At 38.6% G+C, this 12,518-nt stretch overlaps 1 protein-coding gene across 4 annotated transcripts in view; it reads right to left on the reverse strand.

Annotated features, from left to right (window-relative positions):
- The window catches only part of itga9 (integrin, alpha 9), a 49,876-nt gene that overhangs the window by 10,796 nt on the left and 26,562 nt on the right, over nt 1-12,518 (reverse strand). For 3 of the 4 annotated variants that reach the window (XM_081724923.1, XM_035531687.2, XM_081724924.1), the window contains 6 exons: nt 5,659-5,811; nt 4,827-4,903; nt 4,019-4,166; nt 1,128-1,214; nt 709-788; nt 125-214 (listed from right to left, as the gene is read on the reverse strand). In XM_081724923.1, the coding sequence (XP_081581049.1) occupies nt 125-214; nt 709-788; nt 1,128-1,214; nt 4,019-4,166; nt 4,827-4,903; nt 5,659-5,811 (635 nt within the window). The remainder of the gene's footprint in view (nt 1-124; nt 215-708; nt 789-1,127; nt 1,215-4,018; nt 4,167-4,826; nt 4,904-5,658; nt 5,812-12,518) is intronic. The other variant, XM_081724922.1, reaches the window with a different exon arrangement.

Below are 12,518 nucleotides of genomic sequence, written 5' to 3' on the forward strand. Positions count from 1 at the left end.
TCATGATTATTTTATACTCTTGTTTGTCTATGATTCAGAAAATATTTTTAGTCCAGTTTATTTTGTGTCTAGTTTATTTAGACATGTCCAAATGCAAAACGGCTCTGTTAGGATAAACTCTTACCCAGTGACAGCTGTGTCCACCTCATGCACAAGAGGAATTGACAGCTCCAAGGTATTGTCATGTAGTTTATTTTCGTGCTCTGGGTTGGCGCTAAGTAAACAAAAAAACAAAATATTCATCTCCAAATGTCTAGCATTATTCAGCATTCGTTTAGCAAGTGATATGGTTTTTACCAACAGGAAAAGAAACACACACTTCACACATTAAAAAAAGTCACACATTAGTGCACTAGAGTGTATATAATAAAACCGTTGCATAGAGAAACCTCACAGTGTATACACCTATTTTTCTCTACAATAAGACAGGGAAAAAAGATTATTGAAGTTACTAAAATACTGAATATGAATGTTAATATTTTTTTCTAATTTAGTGTGTAATACAGGTTTATGACTAAAGAAAGTACATCTGACCAGCCTTAGTAACAAACTGGAACCTTAAAAAGTAAGCCCTTTTGTGTTCTTTAGGGTAAGGCATCCAGCTTATAAAAACTTAATGGCATTAAAAAGTGATGAGGACTAAAGTCATTTTGGTATTTTTTTTATAGAGGAGAAAGTCAATTAGACATAAAAACTGTTCAAACTCACCTCCTGGCATGTATTAAAAATAGCAATGTCTCATTTACACCAGACAGATGGCTTGTGTCAAAAAGTACAGACAGATGGTACTAAAAGAGAAAGAAAAACAGATATCTAAAAAAGGATTCAAAGAAATCCATCAGGTAAACAAATTTCAAGTATTTTAACATGGGCCTTGTAAGTGTCAACGTTCTGTTCATTTCAGCACAGAGACCTCCGGGTATCTAGTAAATTAAAAATAGTGGGTATAATAAATAGTGAATAATGCAGGTTATAAAGTGAGAGTCTTTGGACACTGAACGTGATACTAAAATTAAAACCATTTAAACAATTAAACAATTTAATTAAACCACAATCAAGAACCACAAAAGCCAGTTACACTAGTTTTTGTAGTTGAAATGAGAAAAAACTGGGTCTTGTGTTTTCACCTTGGTCTGCGCTCTCATGAAAGGAAATCCCACACTGCATTTGAGGAAGTCCAGCTGAACCAGGGCACAGGAAATGCCCTTCTCTTCCTAGAGTAGAAACAGACATGAGGAAAACCAGAGACATACTGGAAAAAAAAAAAAAACAACAACTCTGCAGAGCTTTGCCACTGAGCACACGACATTTAGAGGGCCATTGATTTAGACATATCACATTACAAGCCAATACAACTGAGCTACTGTGCTATAGCCCCATTGTGAAATAAGATCACCATCAAGGAATTACATGTTCTGGTTTGTATCTAGAGGAGGTGTCACTGAAGCAAAGTCCTTGGCTAAAGGTTAAGATGGTTAACTATGAGAATAAATCAAAATCTAAAATGACATTCTGTGCCACACTATCTTAGTGTTAGACAAGGTCCAACATGGTTTGTCAACAACTGACTTAGACTTAAATATAGAAGACTGCAAAATAGTTACACTTGAACCTTAGACCATGTTAGAAATTATGATAAAAAAAATTAGAACCACTTTATAGTTATTTAGTGTATTTATACTCTAAAGCATATTTCACACATTTTGTGTAAATTATGCTTATGACATTAACCTAATTTATGACACTAGCCCAACTGTTATGAATATATTTTGTATACATACAACAAAACGGATAGTAAGCGGGATAACCTCCAGACAGTGTGTTTGGAAGCTTATCCAAACAGCACATTGCTTCTCCGGCTGGATTGAGTAAACAGTGGGGCCTTGACCCTTTTGAGGAGTGAGCATTCCTGGAGTGAGAGTTCATAGAGCTGGCCTTTTACAGTCCTGGGAGGGGGGAATGGACTGAGAGGCATCACTGATCTGACAAGCGTGCTGATAAAATAGACAAACTAGCTATCGTGAAACGTTTCACAGCAGGGGAAGCAGAGTGCTCCTGGATTCTGGCACACCTCATGAGGTTTGAGCACTCCACATGCATGCTCCTATTCCCCAGTTTACAACACAGCTATTCTTAGCTCAGTGGTGGAAATAACAAGAGAGGACTTACATCAATAAATTGTCTGCACCAGATAACAGGGGTGGGGGAGCTCAGAGGAGTGTGTGAAGCACACAGTGCTTGACTTGGTTTGCCCTGACACACTGGTTTCTTCACTGTGCAAACTGTTCTGACATTCCTCTCCTCTTCCTTCACACTTTTTTTCCTAGCCTCAGGTATAACAAAGTCTTCCAGCTGCACTAAGCCTAAATAAGGATCACTTGGATACAACTGACCTGGTAGTGACAGATGGAACCCTGTGACTACCTGGGGAATTTCCTGAGCTGTGCACAGAGCATACGCTCCCATAGTAGAGGGCAGAGGAAGGGAAGTCAGTGTGTTTACCCATCATGCACCTGGCAATCTTTGAGAAAGAGTGGACATGTGTACTGTCCTGTATCCTGTCTTGGGGGAGACAATCACCTGCGTGATAAATGTTCTCTACTTTGTCTCAGTCTCTGGCTCATGCACTGTTTATAAGCTCTCTGATTGTAGTACATGTCTGTTCAGAGGGAGTTATTGAGAAGGATAACATGTTTAGATTCTCTCTCATCAGCTCCCTTCGCACATGAGGCCCTAGCTGTACTCCCACAGGTATTTTATGTACTGTGAAACACAAGCATGTTCAAAATCTACACAACCACTACAAGGAAATGCACAATATAGATACCCTTTTAAAGACAAGTGAAGTACCAAAAGAAATGTACAAAATGTAAGTCCACCACACACTCAGGCAGCCACTCTCTAGCATGTTTCACTTAGAACCTCAGGATCTCTGATCTCAAAGAATCTCATTTTCTATTTGTTTCTGTAACAGCAAATGATTATTCTCGCGCAACCTCCTGAAATCGAAGGTAAGGAAAACAAGACCTCTACTTTTGATTCAACACCACTGTACTTATGACTACAAACCCAGAAATGATGGATCTTCTGAAACCAATCGCCTGGCATGGCTCCAACCTGGCACATGGCTAAGGTTGCAAGAGAAACAGAGAGACAATGGGGCCCGACCATAAAAGAAGAGGAGCGTGGGAGTTCACGCGCTGCCTGACAGAGGAACCCCGAGGGAGGTGCTCTGGCCTGACCTCTGCTGTGCAAGAAAGGCACACATCAACAATACTGACTGCTTGCCGAGCTGGAATAATTAGAGGAGCTTTGTGCATGAAGTAACATGGCACTGGCTCCTGTGTCTACTCGAAACATTGTTTCTCCTCTCCTAATGATTCTTTGTTGGCTCCTGATAAACTGAGAGCCACTAGACTTTTAAAATGTTCAAATAACTAAATAATCCACAAATGCCAAATGCTTCAACCTTTTGATTGTAAATTGTTTATACCAGTTTCTCATTTAAAAAAATGCTTTTGATTCTTCCTTAAGCATATTAACTAATAGATTAAATAAATCTGGACACTAAACATATGCTTGTTAATCCTAAATGTGTTTCCTCTCTTAAATCCATACAGTGGGAAATATTTCATAAGCGACACTTTACAACTCCTATCAAACGGGAGGACTGTTCTTACTCAAGCTACTGATAACTGGCACAGAAAGCTTTTGAGGGCTGGAGAAATATGTGGAAGAGGTCATTTGATGAGATGCTGTCAAAAGTTGAGATAGGACACCAGCCAGCTGCTTCTTGAGATCACAACAGTAAATCTCAATCTGTTTCCTGCACTTTCTGTTCTACCAAGCTGCCTATCTATGCCCAGCTGGCTATCTTTGGTTTTAAGGGTATTTTTCTGTTGGATTCTGAAATCACCATATTCTTTAGTTTGGTGTAAACTAAAAGCACAGAAGCTTTTTTAATGGCCTGCAGAAGCAATTACAGAATAGTCTACTTATGCATGCATTAGTGACTCACCATCTGCAGAAAGTTGATATAGTGGACTTCCCTAGAAAAATTTAAGTAGATGTTGGTGTCATAGGCATCATCTCCAGCATTAGAAATGGTTATATTGAGGGAGACATTTTTCACTCCTCCAAGGGCAAGATGAGTCCTGATGTAATGTCTGAGTGGGAAACATAATGGAAAATAGAGGTGGCACCTTAATCGGGGCACAGGGCTTCATTTAAAATAATAATTTAAACGGCCCATGTTAAATGTATTGAAGCATTTCTGCAAAATTTTCAAGGTTATATTTCTGATGTTTGTAATGGACATTCAGTATATGCATAGATATAAATATTTAACTATGCAAAGTTAGTCCTAGCAGTAGGAGTTACAACTCCCAAGGCTGACTAGCAAACTAGTTATTTTCCTTTCTTTTTGCTTCTTTTTGATATATTCACAAACTTGCTACATCAATTTTGTCCCTCTCTGAATCAGGAACAGGCAAAGCCCATCACTCATACGAGCATTTAAACAGCATGAGGTTTAAATGACTGAATGGGTGAAAGCTGACTTCAGCTCTAACATTAAGGAAACACTCATGCACTGAGACAAAAAGGCCCAAATCATTTATAAACCAGACTCAAAGACGTCCTTAAGAGCTGGAAGATGGATGACATCCAGAGCTGGTAGGAGCCAAGCATGTGTCAGGGCCCCAGTGTCCACACCCACACTGACTCAACCTTTATGACATCAACATACTGAAAAAGGCTTGCAAATAGCAGGCAAGTACAATGAGACTAAAAAGAAAGAGAACGGAAGAACAGATACAGGGCTTTACCCTGAAAGCAGCAGTTTCCCGTGTAGCCTTAGGTCAGCAGCACAGTCATCTGACAGGCAATTCTTCTCAAACCAAGTCTGCAAATTGTAGAGGACATTTATAAAACTTAAACATCTTTGTGACAAGAGCAGAACATCATACAAGAGGGCACTGGGATGCAAGAATTCAGACACTGTTGGACAGAGGATGGGCACTTTTCTGTTGAGGGATGAAGACAAGAGCACAACAATCAGGTCTGAGGATAAATTTCAGGTTTACATAAATGTATTCCATTTATTATCAGTCATAAAAATACTTCTGCTGGAGAGATTTCAAATGCCACCCCTGGTTTTCAAGTGTTACAGACAAACTGCATGGTAGGAAAGGATACTAATAGGCTTAAATTCCATCCTAATGGATTCCTGATGTGCGGAGAAGTGCCAATTCCAGATTTTCATAAGCAGAGGAGGGTAAAGGGGGCTAACATAAGGGTGGGGAATGAGATGGGCTCTGCCCAAGTAAAGGCATCAGTCCTGCACATTTTAGTCAAGGAAAGTCAACACTGTTTTTGTGTGTTAAAACTGCAGTGCCATGAAACACAATTACTTGCATGTCATTAGCTAGTGTGGAGCTAGTTTAAGGTAATAATAATAAGGTCAATTTCATTTGAATTATTGGTATACATCACTCAAAGATGCTGAAGTGGAGGTAAATTTGTATCATGATCTCACTTTCATCAATTATTGACCATAATGTATTCTTCAAAATGCTTCACTTAATTAATCTATATGAACTACTTATTAACAGACATCAGCATGGAATTTCTGCACCTGGATGGCCAGGGCAATCTGACCTCATTCCTAGCTGCAATCCTTTCCCCCTTCTTCCAGCGCAGTACTGGCGTGAGTGAGGCAAGCTCGCGCTCGTGATGTCCGTCCAGCACGAGCCTGCCCAGGCTGTATGCTGCATCAAAAGGGATGGCCGCAAACACATCCTTCACCTCCTTCTGTGGAAACACAAATCCTCATGTTAAAATGTCATGTATGCATACAGAAAACATTCAAACAAATCTCACAGTGAATAGTTTCTGCATTCACAGAGCCAGACTTTGACAAAGATCTTTGACAATGCTCTGTGCTAGTGACTCTACTGCCACTTTGATATATAATAGCTTATAAAGTTTTGCATTTATTCAAATTATCAAGTTAATGCTTCTTAATTATCTGCTTGACCTGGTAACCTCCCCCTTCCATTATCCCTTATTCTGGCAATACAGAATACAGAATTTTAATCAAGACGACAGGAGTTTCCCTTGGCACAGGACTTGAAAACACTCCAACAAAATGCTGAATAATATAGAAACCCCATTTAATTTAGGGATTCTGATGGTGGAGGGACATGGGAAGGTTGGCCTTTTCTTTTCCCTCTCTTCTGATGTACATTAAAAGCACCTCTCATCCCATTTAAGAGGTCTGTTATGCTTAGCTTTCATTTCATTGTCTTTTGGCACAAAGCTACAAAGGAAAACTGATCCATTGGCAATTCTGTGCCCACTGATCACACATCACTACTATCTGCTAATGCATAGCCCTGCCCCTTGTGTAAACACAGGTCTTTCCCCGGTTGCTGCTGTACCTCCAGCTTACTTTTTTTAGTGCTCTCTTCCCACCCCTCCCTGTTCGGGTTTTATCACCGGCTTTTCCTCTGTCCACCCACCCAGCATTTTTGTCAGCAGTGGTGAAAATGCGGTTATAACCACTTTGGGACATATGAGATACTAAACCTCAAATGCTCTCCAACCCTCCAACAACCTGCAGCCTATGTTGACAGAGAAATGACATGAAAGAAAAGTTTGATGAATGTCTGAAATAGCCTTGGCAAGATTAAACTTGATTAAAGATTTATTTCTCCATTATAATGTTTTACCCAAGTAAGCTTTTTCAGTGCAAATAAAGATAAAATGGGGAAAAAAACATCACCAACATCTTTAGGGGCAAATACAAATTGTTGCAACTACTTTATTTCTAAAAGGCTCTCATTTTATGTATTTTGTGAATATTGAATTCTACCCAAAATCTTATTAGCATCCCATCTATTCATAATTGCAGAAGTTCTTTGGCTGTTATTGTCATTGCTTGTGAAGGTGCAAACATGCTTTCTTTATTTAGTTAATGTTTTGGTACATAAACAACAGAGGAGGTGCGTTATTTAAGTAAGTCAACTTAAGCAGTGGTGATCCCCCACCCCCTTCTGTGCTTCAGTTAGTTCCAGAGAAAGTGTTTTTACAGTAATGCATCAGGAGTAAAATGAACAAAATGTGTGCAAGGCTAAGGTTTACAGAACTGGCTCACTTCTCAGCCTCAGCTGTCATTAAAGCAAAATGCATCAAAAGAGCCTGGTGAACTGTCCTTCCAATGACCCTTGCCCTTGGGACCAAGGAAGATATCAAAGTTTGATACTTTAAGTTTAAGAGACCTTTTTCATTTCTGCTCACACTTATCAGGAGTGATCTGAGCCTTCCTATTTCAGCATGAACAACCCATTCTGCCCCAATAAAGCAGCAACTCTGAGTAGCTCATTCAGAAACACTAGCAAGAACCCAGTCCACTTCCCATGAGAATACAATGGAGTTCTTAATGGAGGTACTTTGGCCCAAGTATTTATTAGCCTGTTATTAATGTTCCCTGTTGCCAACGCCCTGGCTCCCAGTTCATTCACCACCAACCTCTTTTGTAGAACTGTAAACTTGTATATTTTTAAAAAATGATAGGATTTTAATACGCAGAGTTTGGGAAGCTACCAGTGTTAAAACGGGTGTATTACTAGTATTAAAAGGAATCTCACTTTTAATAGGCTGAGAAAAATGGACCTCTAAACAGTTGCTCCTCATGTGCCACTCAAACATATCAACAAGCAGAAAGCAGGTTACCACAACTACTCATTGTTTAAACCATGTTTAGCTGATGTAGGCTGTGTGCACTCCCACTGTTTCCATCTGGAATAGCACGGACATTCAGTGACGAATTCAGCTTATGCTGTACATTCTCAGTTCATAATGTCTAGCCTCTTTTATCTTAAAATAGCTATAGCTTAAGGTTTCAGCACGACATGACAAATTGAAAAGTAACATCCATTACCTTCATCTTTTGTTTTGTTCAAAGAATGCTACTACTAGCGTATGAGATCTCAAGTTCTCATTTAGCACACCATACGAGAACTGTAACAAAAAGTACATAGCTTAGTAATAAAATGGAGAAGCAGGGCATTGTGATTGGTTGGAGTCTATCCATTTCTACACTAAGTGGGCCAATCATATTTCCCAAGAGGACCATTAAAGTTGACCTCATGTTTTAGAACATGGAGTCAATAACAGATAGCACAGTTGACTGGATGATGGGGTTTTTATTTAATCTTTCTTTAACCAAGTACTCACATTGAAATTAAAATCAAATGAGCCCTAATAAGGCACTTGAAGACCTGCCTTGCTGTTTAAACACAGAGAAGATTCAATAAACTTCTAAATAAATCTCAGAGTATGTGAAGCTTCATGATATGGAGAAAACTGGAGAAAATTACATACTTTGAGCACATTTTAGATATATTCCTATATACTCTGATTGTAATATTGCAATATAGGTCCAGCACATTTTTGTTTCTTTCCTAAGAGCATGTCTGCAAATATCTGCATAACTCTGTTTCAGTGCAACAAATGCTGTTATGTAAGGAATGCATAAAATTACCTAAAAAATTTCAAACTCCTAGGAAACCTAAATCCATTTACTTTCTTCTAGGCACAAAATGTACACATACAAAGTGTGTCCTGTGAATATCATTAACGTTACTTAATTTACATTAAATTTACTTTGCAAAAAGTTCATTCATTTCGATGGATAATGGGTGGTCCTAATGTTGGTGAAAGTTTTAACAGGCTTCATGTAAGCTATACCTTCATTAATATTGTAGAAACATGAGTTATTCTAAAAGTATCAAATCAAATGTTAGAGTTGATACATTGCTGCTTCAGGATTATTTGCAAAATCCTCATAGGTAGTTTTATACATCCAAGGTTGTATGACTTCAGAAGAGTTTCTAGGATGTGAAAACATCTGTATTATAGGAAGAAACATCTGGGGCTATTATCTAGGTTCAAAGTTATCCTCCTTGATAGATTTAAAAAAAATTGATATGAAACCACATTTTCACAATTTTGAGATCACCATTTATCAACCTAGATCAGGTCTTACTCATTACTAAATTATATTACCTAATAATGTGGAAGGTTTATCCATAACTGTTTCTTCACATTCTATGTGCCATTTTGAATATTTAAAAAAAAAGCCTTCAATAGACTGAAATACTTGTATCATATTACAGTAGTCCAATCTTGAAGTAATAAATGCATGGACTAACTTCTCTGTATCATGTGAGGAGAGTATGTTCCTAATCTCTATAATGTTCCTGAGGTGGAGAAAGGCAGTCCTAGAAATATTATTTAGAAGAGCTTTGAATGAGACAACTTCAAGATCTTTAACTGTTAGAGATGATGTGATTGGGAGACCATTGAGGTTCACTGAGTAATTAAGGTGCGAGGACCTAGCTATCTCTGGGCCTAATAGAAGCACCTCTGTTTTGTCAGGATTAAGTGAGAGAAAGTTCCTCAACATCTAGTGTCTGATGTCCTTTATGCATTCCTCAATCATACTAAGCTGATATATGTCCTCTGATTTGGCTGGGACATATAGCTGAGTATCATCAACATAGTAGTGGAAACTAGCACAGTGATTATATATAATGTCACCTAGAGGTAGCATATATAAAGAAAAAAAGCAAAGGCCCTAGAACAGATCCTAGTGGGACACCATAGCTACCCTTGCTGTACGCTGAGAAGTCTCCATTTATGTTAAACTGGTAGCGATTGGCTAGATAAGATTTAAACCAGGAAAGGGCTATTCCCCTAATCCCAACATCATTTTCGAGTCTATCTAGTAAAATGTTGTGATCTATAGTGTCAAATGCTGCACTTAGATCAAGCAATATAAGCAAAGAGACATAACCCTGGTCAGAAGCCAACAGCAGGTCATTAACTACTTTAATCAGTGCTGTCTCTAAGGTTTGAGCTTGGCCTGTAGTTTGACAGCTCAGTGGTTAAGGTACTTGATGTGTAATTGGAAGGTTGCTGCTTCAAGCCCCACAACTGCCAAGTTGCCACTGTTGGGCCCCTGAGCAACACTGTTAACCCTCAATTGCTCAAGTTATACTCATAACTAAGTTGCATAACTAAGCATCAGGTAAGTGATAGATGAGCTGAGGTTAGATCTTTTGATAAGTGGTCTGATTACTAGCAATTTGAATGATTTAGGTATGTAGCCACTGTACAAGGAAAAGGTTATTAAATTTAATAAAGGTTCAATTACTTCAGGTAGGATTCCTTAAGAAAGTTAAAAAATCTAAAATATTTTAGATTTTTTAGGCTTATTTACATACTGCAACCACCTGCAATGTCAATATTGCAAAGACTAAAGTGATGATAACGAACAGTGACGTATAAAGATTCAAATTATGAACATGGTGGGGGGGGGGGGGGGGTGGTGGTTGGAAGCCAAATGTGTCTACAACTCCTTATTTGTAGTTCACTTTAACAACCAAGATATTGAGAGAGGGGTGATGTAATGAAATGTGTCAGATAGATTATTTCATGTCTTGTCCTTCTTCAACTGTGAGCCATGTCAGGCTTTGATCTACCAAAACTATTAGAGTACAAGCAAAAACAATAGGACCATGTACAACTTATTGCTGTGAGTGAGTTGTACTTGTCCAGGGAAGGGAGTAGGGATGATGTCAGCCAGACATGCTCAGATCATGCTTGGCAACAGGAATATCAGCGCCCTGTTCATATGACTCCCACCAGTTTGGTTCAAACATAAGTGCAGGGTACATATGTGCTTTGAAACATTTGTATGGAAGGGATATGGGTCAGTTTTACAGGTTTAGAATATGTAATAAAAATGACAATCATGTTAGTAACAGATTAATCATCATTATGTTTATTCTGTGATCCTATCAAATATAAGATTTTACATGAAAATGGTCAACAGATCCAAGTTTTTTTTACTTCCGGCTAAACAGCCTTATTCATCTCATTGACATTTTGCCAGTACATATCAGGTTTCCTGGTTGTCCCACAGAATTCCCAAAAGATCTGGGCTGTTAAAAAGTGACACCAGCAACCACACTGTCTGTGGCGAACAGTATTCCTAACAGAAAGATTATTGTTTCATATGGAAGCAATAATAATTCAAAGAGGCTTTTCAGTGGCTGCAAATGAACAACTATGATGAAGGATCTAAATTAAACTCATTAGTGTTACAACTAACCCTTTACAGTCACGGTGCACTCTACCTTATTAGAAACATCTTTAACTCTTGTGTTAGCTCTTTTCCAACTCTTCATCAATGGTCAGGTTTATGACCACTGCTGTGTTTAACATTGTACACCACTCAAATGAAATTCAATCTGTCAACTGTGTTCCTTTGGTAAGAAACAGAACAGCAGAAATGGGATAGAGGGTTTCTGATAAACTATGCATGCCAACAAATAGGCTACAGTCTGTTGTATGCTTAAACATGCATCTAAAATATAGGTGCACCTAATAAAGGGTCCAGTTGGTGTAGGTACAAGGTAGGTGTTTTTATTAAAGTGGCTGGTAGGTTTGTTGTGGTAAGTAACAATTTATGCTCAATTTTCCTAAAGGTTAAATACTTATCAAACTGATTTATTAGTACTTGATAGAGATATTTTCATAGGCTTTTGGGTAACATTTCACAACAAGGCTTATATGACTATCTTTACACTGATATCATGCAATAAACTAGAAAATATACTAAGCATGCCAGAAGATTCACAGGTTTCCTTTTTTGTACCTCTAACACCCTGGCAATAACACATCTAGAGTTCCTCATTCTGTGATTATGGCCAACAAAGTCACTCAGCATCAGGTAATCCTATATGGATTTTGGGCTCTGTACAGGACCCTGGTCTACACAGCATACGAGTGTATTCCTAAAATTGCTCTCTAAAATCCCTGACTGAATCAGGGGTCATCTCAGGAAACTCATGATCAATCAAAGACACTAATTTCTCAGTCATTAGCCTGTATACATACATGATACATTTCCCAAACAAACGAAACTAAAAGCTCTCCAAAAGATGCGTTAAGCCAAAAAGAAGACCCAAATGTACAGGCCAAATTCACAGGGAGACACAGTTTACAACTTGCTCTTCTATGCTCCAAAAGGACTGCTGTCATTTTACCCATGGGAAACGGTCTCACACAGTCTCACAGGCGATGGGATAAGAGCATGCAGACTGTGCGGAGCAAGGAGGTTTAGCATATGGGAGGCTCATAATTGAAATTGTCAGAAAACTCATTCCATCTGTGGTGTTGCTCCCTCATTCTTCCCTTAACTGCCACACACGCAACACTTTCCCCCTCTGGATCCTCACATTCTCCCATGGTGTCTGGATGCACCACACATCCTAACACATGTATTCGCACATACATTATTGCCACTTTCCCCTTTTTTACTTTCCATAGGGGAGAACATAATCTGTGCACAGTGAGTGGGACATTTCTAAATAGCATATAATTTGATGAGCTACTCAGTGGAACAACATTCATATAAACACAAATTACAGTAAACTTTTATTGGCTAA

The sequence above is a fragment of the Electrophorus electricus genome, chromosome 12 (genome assembly GCF_041902795.1).
Source record: "Electrophorus electricus isolate QZ-2024a chromosome 12, ASM4190279v1, whole genome shotgun sequence".
NCBI lineage: Eukaryota > Metazoa > Chordata > Actinopteri > Gymnotiformes > Gymnotidae > Electrophorus > Electrophorus electricus.